Genomic DNA, 11,990 nt, shown 5'->3' on the forward strand with positions numbered 1-11,990 from the left:
AACTCTTTCTTTTTTAACTCCCTTCTCTTTTATGAGTTTTAGGGTAAATTTTAACTGGGGAGGGGATTCCTGAAAAGTGACTGTAACGTGCTTTAGACAGGGAATTACATATTGAAATTGTTCCTGATGCCCATTCCTTACTCAGATTAAATACTTGCTAAGCAAGGTGTTTATAGAAGAGAAGGATGTAAAAATGTGTGGAGAATAAACTACCCAGGGAATGACAAACAGTCGATCCCACTAAATAGAGATATGAAATCTGTCTGTTGTTATGCATACATCAGGGTTGATGCAGGTTTTTTAGAAAAAAAAGTAGTAATGTGGATTTTTATTTTTTTTTTTTGTTTACCGTTGTTTATAGAAACTCCTGATGGCATGTCCTACAGCAAAATTCTCAAAAACAATGGTGATCCTTGCTAGTATCAAGACTGTATTACAGGTACATATACAAGGAAATACGGAAATATATCAACATAACCAGGGCAGCAACTGACTACTCTTTTTTCAGATATTCCCCAGACATTTTACTTTACCAGTATTTATCCAAATTTTGTTTCCTTCCCCAGGTATTGCAGGTCCCCACTTAAAAGCAGACCAGACTTCACTTCATGGTAAAATGGAAAGTTCTGCCTGTAACGTGATGACCAGAAGGAAACCAGCAGCTGTTGACAGTGTTGCAATGCCAAGTCCAGTATTATCTCTCCTACCTTCATCAGCAGCAACATCTGAAGCAGGTAATGCTGTTTCGCTCCATTCCCTCTATTTCGTCCCCATCTTCTTTCTTCTGGAACTGCACTGCTCTTCCTGATTGCAGAGTTAGCTGCAAATGTGCATATCTAATGTGAAAATCAGGCTGTAATTTTACTAACACTTCTTTACCGTGATTGTATCTTGGCGTAGCAAATCTATTTCACTCACATGCCACCAAACTCGTGCAATAGTGAGGACACAAGTAGCCTGTATGGTCTAGCAGGGGACTCTGAAACAAGACTCTGGGGTTCTTTCCTCATTTATTTGAGTGTTCCCATCCCTGTAGCATGAACATACCAAAGACACAGCAAATAACTAAGGAACAGATGAGATTTTTTTGCTGCATACTCCAGCAGTTTTAGCATAATATTCTGTCTTGCAAATGTGAAATTGTCTGGGGCACTGAAAGTACTTTTAAATACAGACTAAATAAGTCAGAATTGCATGCTTTTCTGTCAACTTATATATTGTGCTTCTATTTTGAACCAGATCAGAAAGATGATGTCCCTATGCTGTCAGAAATTGAGCCAAGTCATTCAGGCATCATCAGGCCTTGTTCTGGGCATGGACAGAGAAGTTAATCTTTCATTGTGTCTTGATTTCCAATGAATGGGTGACCCACAGTACATTACCTTACATGCAACCTTCAGGAGTTTCATAGTCTCATCAAACTTTTGATGCCACATTCACAAAAACCATATTTGTATCATATTTGATTTACAGAATGATTACATATATAATTATTCAATTTAAAGTGCTGTTTCAATACACTCATTTTGATTTCCCTCTCATTTCCTGAATAAATAGTGAAAACAAGGGTTCCATGTAGAGTACCCTCCTTAAAGACAAATTTTTATATCTGTTTTGTCTTTAATACTTTCCTATATATAAACTAAGGACAGATTTTTAAAGCAGCAGAGAATGAAAGCACACAAATATTTTATGATCCATTTCAAGATGAAAGTATGTGCTTGACTGCATAGTTCATTCTTTTCATTTTCAGAAGTCTAATTAAATCGTTGGTTTATCTGTAGCCCAGATGTTGAAATAATTTAGTTGAAATCTGAAAGAAACTGTGTTAATGGAAAAACAGGACAGTGCTATGGGTTTCCTGTAATTAATAGGGAGCTCTTAGATAATTCCTCCATTCAAACCAAGTGAACAAACTGAGCCCGGCTTTGAGCAAACAGTCTTCTTTGTGCCATGTTCTTGCAAGTGGCCTCAGGCAGCTCCAGAGAGATGGAGAATGACAGGTGGTAATAAGGATTTTAGAGCTTCAGACATAACAGCCATCCAGAATAAAGTTAGGGGACCTGTGGAGAACATCCAAAGGGGTCTGACCTACCTGGACTCACCTTGTTCACCATCACTCTACTGGAGCGGGTCCTTCAACCACTTCCAGTCTACCCTTGGAAACATATATTCTTGCTAGAGATTTTCCTCTTTGACTCAGCAGCTCTTTGCAGCATCATATGAATCCTGCACGACTTCCTGTCATGCCCGTGGCCATTTCAAATTCTGGGACTGACCCTCACTTCACAGGTGTACCCTGAGGAAGGGAGGAACACTGGATCTCCATGTGCCTTATTTTAAATGTGTAAAGCTGTGTTTTGAGACCAACATTGGTTCTTGCTTGCCTGGGGAAGCTGACACAGAGTTACTGTTCCCCATCTTCTCCTTGACCCCTTCTAAATGAATTCCACCAAATACAGCAAGACAGAAGTCTTTCTCCCACAGCAATATTTCCATTTGTAAATAGAAAAATATGTGCATGACCAGAAAAACAAAACCTAAAACCAATGCAGACCAACTTGGGTCCAGGGTTGGGCAGAGTCTGTCTGGATAAAATGGAAAAGATTAATACTTAACCTTGTTTTTCAGCAGAGCAGTATATCACATGGCAATACAGGAAAATATTTTATATCAAAGATTGCTCACCAAGAACTTCCAGATGAGTTGATAACACCTAATGGCTCTCACTTCAATAGTGGTTTACTTTGGCAGATCTCCCTGATATTTTGTCATATGCACACCTCATCAAATCTTCCCCCTGCAGACCCATCAGACTCTTTCCGCACAGTCTCCCTGCACCAAATCTAGAATCAGATGTCCCTAACACTTAATAGTTAAAATAATGTTGAGTTTCCTAATATCTCATTTAAAAAGCCTGACTTGAAAGCATGTTTACTTATTCAGTACATGCATTCTGACTATTGGCAGAGCATGACAGAACTCAAATGCTTTCTAGAGCCTGAAAGTTCAGAGGCTTGCTAGGAAGAAAAGCAAAAGCGTTACTAGTAGTCATAAACACCCCAAAACATTTACGAAGGAAAAATTAGCGCAATAAACTGGCATAGAACAGCACAGAATTTTTTTTTCTAAATGAGAAAGTTAGTTTCAGTGCAAAAAGAAACATACTTTCTTGGTTGTGAAGGTTTATAAGAGCAAAAAAAAAAAGTATCCAAACATGAAGGAAGAGACGCTGAGAAGGCAATTGGGCAGAAAGCAAGAGCCTATCTTTGCTCCAGTCAGGCACTGTCTCCTCACCAGAGGCTCCACTCAGGATACTCAGCCTGAGTGAATTCTTGAGTGCCTAAGATACTCCATGGATTTCAGGATGGACAGGAGTGTTGTATTGTTCTTATCCACTATCAGGATGTCAAAAGGGTGTGTATGGTCACCTTGATTTGCTTTGAGTTCCCATTTTAGAAATGAAGGTCATCCTCTACCTACTGTACACACCAGGTCTCCACTGACCACAATCAGGTCGTAACACTAATCTGCAGAAACAGCTGGCTACGGATAAATCTCAGTAAAGACATAAAATCTTTGCAGATACTTACCTAATGCTTTGTTTCAAATTTGTTTCCTGCCTTTTGGCTTACTTTCTTTCCAGTAAAAATTGACAGTAAAGCCAAATCTCCTGGTATCATCATGAACCTGCAAATGTTCCTGTCCTTCTGCTAAATTTCTCATCGCCAGCTGAAAAAAAATCAGCGTTACTTTCTGGGGAAAAAAAAAAAAAAGGAAATTTCATGTCAAATATGAGAATTAGGAAGAAAAAAAAGAGACTTGAGAATGTGGCCTAACAATAGCAGTAAAAGGCAAAAGGTGGACAGTAAATGTGAAGAGTGTGCCAAGTGTTTGATTTTTTAGATCTGTTGACCTTAAGCTACTCTCAGGATGTGGGAGGGGCTCAAAGGATTTTCATGCTTAGGGCTGAAGGTATTGGGACTCCTCGTGTCAATCACCAGTGAGGGCAGATGAGAGCTATCATTTTCCATGGCAAGGATTTAACCTTTTTTGATCAAATTTCTGAGAAATAGCTCACTGCAACTTGCCTTTAGGGACCTTGCATCCACAGTTTTTAGGGGTGACCTACTTGGGAGGAATTCTGTGCAACTAATTAGCTTCTCCTGAGCAACTTGGATATTTCATTTCCTTTCTCTTTTCCTTTGGTACCAGAATGACTGCATTCCTCTTTTTCTTTGTCCTCTGTGACTGCAAGTGGGTTTTGTTTTTCTTTTTGGTGTGGGGAGTGGGTTACATATGGAAAATGTATTTTGTTTTGTAATTAATGAAAACCAGACTTTGGGAAGTTGGCCATCCCAGGTCTTTATTTATAAGAGAGCATATGTCTGTGTTTTGTTTATGACTCACTCCTACTTCTTACATTGTAACTTGGGTTTGTTTACGCAAGCTCTTCACTGAATCCAAGCAACATGGTGGTATAAGAGCCAATAATTTATGTTTCTCCAAGAGGGGAGGCCGGCGAATGAGGTTTATATGCTGAATCTGTCATAGCTGTAAGAGAGCAAGAGGAGATTCTCCCGGTTGACAGCTCCTGGTTATCTACAGAAAATACTACAATAGCAACTTTATTTAAACTACTGCTAGAAGATTAGCCGTGAAGGGAGTGATAACCCCCGAATGAACCTCTCTCGAAATCTTGGCTGCTCAGGAAATTTCAAGGATTTCAAACCCAAATGACTGCTTGACAGTCAGGTGTAAATTAAGTTTGCAAGTAGATGTGGGCTGAGTTTAATTTAATGGGATGTTTTATTCTTAACCAAAAAGAAATCCTGAGCGCCGACATTTCTTTTCCAGCAGTGCAGAACGGATATGTTGGGAGTGAAAGGGAGCACCAGTTATTGCAAAAGCAGAATTAATACATTCTGTTTCCCTCACAAAGGGGTAGTTACTTCTAATCTGTGTGCAAATCCTGAACTCTGAACAGATGCCATGTTCAGTAAAGGACAATGAGACAATTTAGGCAAAACAAGCAAGGACTCGTGTCCTAAGCAAAGGACCAGGAGCCAAGAAATGCTGGGGTACTCTTTCCAGCTCTGACAATGACTCACAACGTGACCTTGGCAAGAGACTTAACTACTTTGGACTTCATTCAGATCTAAAGTAAGTGATCTGAACCAGGAGTAAGCTTACTTTGGGGGCCATTAAAGTCAATTATATGACTGAGTAGTTTCAGCTTGTATCTGCAGAGATGATAGTACAGAAACCCAGGCAGGGGTAATGAATTTACCACAGATGAAGTGACCCACACAGCTTTTCTCTACCCACTAGTTTCAGTAACAAACACTTTTTGTACTAACTGACATTCATGACAAGAATTAAAGGCCAGGATGAAGACATCGGGATTATATCTTTAGGATATAGAAAGTTTTAATAGTTAAGATGGTCCAGCTATGCTAAGCTCCCTTCACTCCAGTTAGAGGTTTAGAAATGAGAATGAAGCAAACCCATGGTAAAACATTGCAGTAGAAAAGGTTTGGTTCTTTAGAAGAGGGAAGACTGCTAAATATCAGAGTTACGTTTTTGTCTACTCTTCATGAACCTCAAAGGATTCAAAGAAGAGTTTCCAATCACTGTTGCTTGACCTATCCCTGTTTCTCTCCTTGTCTCCCAACAGCCAGCTCACCACTGAAGAAAAGGTTCAAGCGCCGTGAAATCGAAGCAATCCAGTGCGAGGTGCGCAAGATGTGCAACTACACCAAGATCCTATCCACGAAGAAGAACCTGGATCATGTGAACAAGATCCTGAAAGCCAAGCGGCTGCAGAGACAATCAAAGACAGGCAATAACTTCGTCAAGAAGCGGAGGGGTCGTCCTCGGAAGCAGCCCCTTTCCTTCGACGAAGACTCCAGAGACCAAATGCCCGTTCTGGAAAAATGCATTGACCTTCCCAGCAAAAGAGGTCAGAGACCAACACTCAATCCTTTGATATTGGAGCAAGCAGCCACTCAAGATACTATCATGGCCACCATCGAGGCTGTCATACATATGGCTCGAGAGACGCCTCCCCTGCCGCCTCCTCTTCCTCCTCCACCTCCTCCGCTCCCTCTCCCTCTACCCCGGGCACCCCGGGTTGGGAAAAGAAAAAACAAGTCCCCACAGGAGGAAGAGGAGGACGTGAAAGTGAAGCGGTACCGGAAGGGCAGGGGGAGCGAAAGTGAAGGCCTTCCCTAAGGCCGGGGCACCTCGTCGGACGTCGGGTGCCAGTGGCGGAGCACGCCAGGGCGGAGGGACGGGAGGCATGCTGTCCGTTTGGCCCCTTTGGCAGCACCAGACTCACCCGTCCCTCCAGCAGCCAGAACTCATTGCAGAGAGCTCTACCAGCCGGGGCGCGCATCTTCCTCTTCATCGCTTTGACCCAAGCCCACCCCCCAAGGGAAGAGGGGGAAAGGGTGCGGGGAAAGGTGGGGGATAAAGGGGAGGGGGATGTGTGTGAAAGCTGGTAAAAAAGCATCTAAACTCTGCAGAGTTTCCAAAATTAATCTAAATCTCAGCATTGCTGTTCTCATACCGTACCCGGAGGCGGGAGGTCATCCTCGCAGAGAGCTGAACGTTGTCACTGGGGGCGGCGTGCTCGACTCTGATTCTGTTTAGCAGGCCAGGTGAAACTAAGAGTAACTTTACCATAGCAGATATCACTGTTAAAAAAAGAGAAAAAAGAAAGAAAGAAAGAAAGAAAAAAAACCCTACAAAAAATAGTGTAATTTTCTCAACTGTGATATGGGTTATAATCTGTCTGAATTTTATTTTTTTTTCCAGTTTTACATACCTACCAGGCTTTGGGACAGCATAACCCAAAGCCTGACTCCTGCTATATGAAGAACTATATGTCTCTTTCTCATTTACTTGCCTAGTTACTAGCTGCAATATAGGCAATAGAAAATTAGAGCCTTACACGCGTGCACACTCATTCCGAGTGCTATCCCAAGGACCGACGGAATATCACAGCATTTAAAATAAGATATACATGGATATTCAGTTACGATAGCATGTTTATATGAAGCAACTTGGCAATGGCATGTGAAAAAGGGGTCATCCATCAGCCAAGTTGTTTTGATGCTCGGTACATATGAGTAGAGAACAGCAAGACACTTCTGGGGAATATAGTTATAGTAAACATGAACAAAATCGCCAAAAAAATAATATAAAAAGCATAAAAGAAAAAAAAAAGAACTTAAAAATTGACTAAAAAGACAGGGCCCAAACCTACCCATTTTTACCACCTGCAATTCCCAGTGAAATTGAAGGGAAACCCAGGATCCGAATAATTTGCATTGTTTAGCAATGCCTTGATATTATCTTTTAAAGAAAATAGATAAAGTAGATTGTTTTAAAAAACTATAGAACAGACCCTATCAATAATAGGTCCTTTCTTGGCAATTATTTCTTGAAAATTAAAAGGAATAAGTGTTCTTATCTGAAAATAGAAATAAAAATGTTCAAAGGGTATCACCACTGCAATTGTATTAATGCCACTTTGGACACGTTCTCCAAGTTGTGGTTGCCTTAATAAACTAAAAAAATAATTTTTTTTTTTTTTGTACATAATGTAATTATAAACCTCTCAGTCTGCATGGATGCAAACTGTGTGTGACAAATCGTCTCTTTAAATGGTCAGTTCAAATTGTACATTTCTCATTCGAGTTGTCCGTTATCCATTGATTTAACTTGGGTAAAATACCCAAGCTCCATTTCTACAGCCCAATTAAAATGTTTAGCTAAAACAAAGACTGAACAGGAAGCTGTTCCATTGCAGTGTCAATGCTTTAAAAAAAAAAAAAGTTAATTGTTGAAATTTGAAATAGGTACTTTCAACTTTATATCATTTCTTTTTAACGTCCTGCAGTACACTCAACACCTGGCATGTGAAGATGGATATTAAAATGAGAACAGAGAGGGAATATTACAGCAAGGGAGTGGGGATTGGAATTGCTTAATGTTCACAAGCCAACTTGCTGTTCCCTTTCTTGAGAAATCTTGAATTGGTTTATTGCCAAGGAAACTTCATATAGCACGACACTAAAAAAAAAAAAAAAAAAAAAAAAAAAAAACCCACAAAAAAAAAACACACAACAAAAAAAATACAAAAGAAAAAAAAGAAAGAAAAAAAAAACAACAAACCCAACAAAAAAAGTCCCCACAAAAAATATTGTGTTTCTATTCTGTTATTTATTTACAAAAATCATATCAAGACTATGGTGTTAGAGGAACACTGTAAACATACAACTCGTTATTTTTTAGAGACTGATTTTTCTTCTGTGATAGCACCTTAGCTTATTAAAACTGAATACATTTGGGGATAGGATTGCGTCGGGGAGCTGGAACAGGGGATGTATTTTTATTTTTTTTTTAAGACTGGAACAAATCTTGAGATCCTAACTCCTTAAAACTGATAAGAGGGATCGCAGAATTTTGGTTCCAATTTTTGTTTTGCATCGTGCATCATACGCATTTGTGCTTTTTTTTTTCCAATTAATGCAGCTTAGAAATAAATTGGATGGTTGCTCGTTCTGTTACAAACAATTTTGCTTTTCAGCTCTCTTGAATTAGCACAGTGTTACTGACTGAAGCTGTAGACCTGCAGGAAAAAAATGCTTAAACCTCACTGAGCTCCTCACTTCTTCCTTGAAAAGCATTGGATTGAGGTTTAGTTAATTTAGAAATCTTTTTTTTTTTCCAATCTCATTAGAGCCTCAAAGTAGGTACAGTGTCACTTAAAATGATAGAAAAAACCATAAGTTTGGTATTCCAGGTATCTGAAACTAAGCCAAACAACTTATCCTTAGTTTTATCTCCAGTGATATCTTTAGTAGCACTGAAGGACATTTCAATGTTTGGTGAGTGGAAAAAAGGCTTGAAGGGAATAAATTCTGTCACTGAACACTCATTGTGGCTTCAGGAGGGGTCAGAGTGCCAACAAGTGCTGGATTTGGGCTGGACCTTTTTGGATGCGCTGGGATACAACCCCCTCAGGGAAGGATGATTGAGTGGCTGCTGCCTCCCATGCTCCTGAGCTTTGGGAAAAAAAAAATGCTCTTATCTTTCCAAAAAGTGCTATCCAAAATGCTGCTAGAGACACAGTGTTTAAGGAGAGCATCCATTCGGAGGGTACAGCCCCACAGACCCTTCATTGAGGAAAAACATGAAGAGGTCCTTTTTGTCCTAGAGAAACTAAGGGTAGAGTTCAAGACTTGGTAACTGCAACCTGTCCGTGTGGGATGGGCTCTGTCCAGGCACTCAAGGTTGGTTTGTCATGGCAAGAAGGTGCCTGTAGAGTGTTGTGCTGCAGTACAGCCTTGACTGTTTGTCCACAAAACACCTTCGCGCAGCCGGTCCTGTGGCTGACAGGAAAATTAGCTTGTTAATGTCATACAAAGCAGACTGAAAATACTGTTAGATGGCACTCAGAATTTGTGTTCTGCATGTTGCATAGTCTATAAAGATGATAAGCAAGTTGCTGACAGAATAATATTATAAGGCGATGTACTACATGCAGATCATAAAGGATTTAGTTTTAGGGCTTAAGGCTAAAATCCCACTCCTGCAGTTTATTACCCAACAATATTCCAGTAATGAGCTTTTTGATTTTTTTTTTTCCCTACCACTAGGAAGATTTACTGAGGAACTCTCTAAATTCTCTCCACACATTTCCAAGAACTGTATAAAACTTGGGTGAAAACCCTTTTGCTTACTAAGACCAAAAAGACCTTTAAAACACCTCTTCTGTGTCACAGACTAGCACACATCTGAGCATGCTTCAAGAAAAACACAAAACAAAATCACGTGGCTTTGAGCCATATGAAGTGAGGCCACGGGTTTGCATCTTCTCTGTGGGTCTTTTATTCCTCAACCAAGTGTTAAACCAGTAATGGGGATAAGTGTGCGGGGAGAGAGGGAAAAAAAAACAAACATGACCACTTGTGTCTCCAAGACCTTCATGCTGCCAGTTTCTTGAGCCCTTCAATATCAAATTTTACTGGTGAAGCACCTTGTATGTTTTTGGATAACTGTCAAAGAAATAAAGAGAAAAAAACATTAAAAAAACCCAAAAAAGTGAAAATAGTTATCAGCTACTTGAGTATCCTACAGCATGGCCCATGACTCTCTGTTTGTCAGCAATGGTTTGGACCATTCATGTAGAATATTCTCCTTGTGTTTTTTTGGGTAACATCTGGTGCAGTGAGGTACTGGTGCATCACTAGGGCTTCTGAGCACTACGGTAATACACCAAATGAACAGAAATTGCTGTTCCAGGTGTTCCACACACAAGGATTTTCCCAACTCTTATTTTCACAGGCCCTGATTCAGGACTACACTTAAGCCCATTTAAGGAGCATCCTGAAGAGTAAAAAGAACAACAAAAAAAAGACAGGAAAAAGGAAAAAAAAAATCAAAACCAAGATGGTTTTCTGAATTGCGAAAACAAACATCTTGCCCTTGTAATGCCTCTTCCTTCTATATTATCCAAAAACTGAGGTGCAGCAGTTCTAAGATAATTAGAAGCACATTTCAACAAAAGACACATATTGGAGATCTCCTTAAGATGCCTGCTTAGGTTGTACAAAACACTACATAGAAAAAAAAAGAAAAAGAAAAAAATATAAAAACATGAAAAGAGCTGCCAATTGGACAACATGGGGAAGCAGTTCAATCCCATGTTGATTTGTTTTACTTTTCTTTTTCTTTATTTTTTTAAGCTATTTCTTAAATAATAAATGCACATGAAGTGTTAAATATGTATATACTGTATTTCAAAAAATTAAAAAATCAAACAAATGGGGCACAAGATTGTTCTATAAGTCGTGCTGGCTAATTTTTAGTTTGTATTCATAAGTGGTTTTTAAAAGCCTTTTTTAAAGTGTAATTTGCATGTTCTACTTTGATTGTATGTAAACATATTTTAGAGCAAAAAAATGTATTTGTATTTTATTGAATATAGAGGCAAGAAAAAAACTTGTACATTGTTTGAAATGTTCTTTTTGTAACAGTTTTTATTCATGAAGCATTTTTGTACATTTAAAAATGGATATGGACTTGATGTTCTTTGAGGCTTAGATACATCTGGCATGCTTTAATGTCATGCTCCTTCATGATCTTAGATGTTGGTTTTTAAACATTTTTTTCTAAAACAAAGCTCAGTCTTTTCGCTACCAAATCAGGTTAGCACAGTATAGAGCACTTAACAAAAAAAAAAAAGAAAAAAAAAAGTTAATCCTATTCATATGTTATTCATTGTGTGAAATTAAAGGAATTCAATTCAGTCTAACATGAGTTGTGAATTCTTTTGTCTTATTTTCCATCTGTTTCCCATCACTAAGGAGTTTAATAGCTTTTGGGATACTAATACCATGCATTCACAAGCCCTCTTTATGGTAATGGAGAAAAACATGCTTTGGTTCTGCTCTTTTTTCTTCCCCCCCCCCCTTTTTTTTTTTCTTTTTTTTTTTGTTTTTACCAAAATATTTTTAAAAGTTAAAAATGGACTGTGTCATGAGCCCCACGGACAACAGGGAGATTCACACTTTAGAACTGTGCCTGTCACTAAATGAAGAGAAACGTTTCCAGTCCAAATTGTGTCCCCGGGCACCAGTAGGGCGGAACTTGACACCCAGGTGGGATTTCCACTCCAGGATCCTGAAGGGAAGGCAGTCCCAGGGGCTGGGTTATGGACAAGGGGGTGACAGGAGCCAGCCCTGTCCTCCTGAGTGTCAGAGATGAGGGGCTGTAGGCCAAGGGGTATTTTCCGTTTTTTGGAGCCTCATGCTGTGACTGTGGGTCTGGGCCCTGGCTGTAGCATGGTTTTAAGTTTGTTTTCCAAGTTGCTGCTGAGACTGGTCAGCTGCCATTGTACAGTCAGCCTCAACATCCCCAAGTTCCTCTGCAGCAATGCCAGATTTCATCTTTTTTCTCCTCTTCCTTCTTAGGGAGCG

At 39.5% G+C, this 11,990-nt stretch overlaps 1 protein-coding gene across 4 annotated transcripts in view; it reads left to right on the forward strand.

Moving 5' to 3' along the window:
* SETBP1 (SET binding protein 1) overlaps nucleotides 1-11,326 on the forward strand; it is a 268,127-nt gene extending 256,801 nt beyond the window's left edge. For all 4 annotated transcript variants that reach the window (XM_027656041.1, XM_027656042.1, XM_027656040.1 and 1 more), the window contains 2 exons: nucleotides 567-734; nucleotides 5,678-11,326. In XM_027656041.1, the coding sequence (XP_027511842.1) occupies nucleotides 567-734; nucleotides 5,678-6,234 (725 nt within the window). In that variant the 3' untranslated portion in view covers nucleotides 6,235-11,326. The remainder of the gene's footprint in view (nucleotides 1-566; nucleotides 735-5,677) is intronic.
* The last annotated feature ends 664 nt before the right edge of the window (nucleotides 11,327-11,990 follow it).

This window comes from Corapipo altera, unplaced genomic scaffold (assembly GCF_003945725.1).
Source record: "Corapipo altera isolate COAL_440 unplaced genomic scaffold, ASM394572v1 61553, whole genome shotgun sequence".
Lineage (NCBI taxonomy): Eukaryota > Metazoa > Chordata > Aves > Passeriformes > Pipridae > Corapipo > Corapipo altera.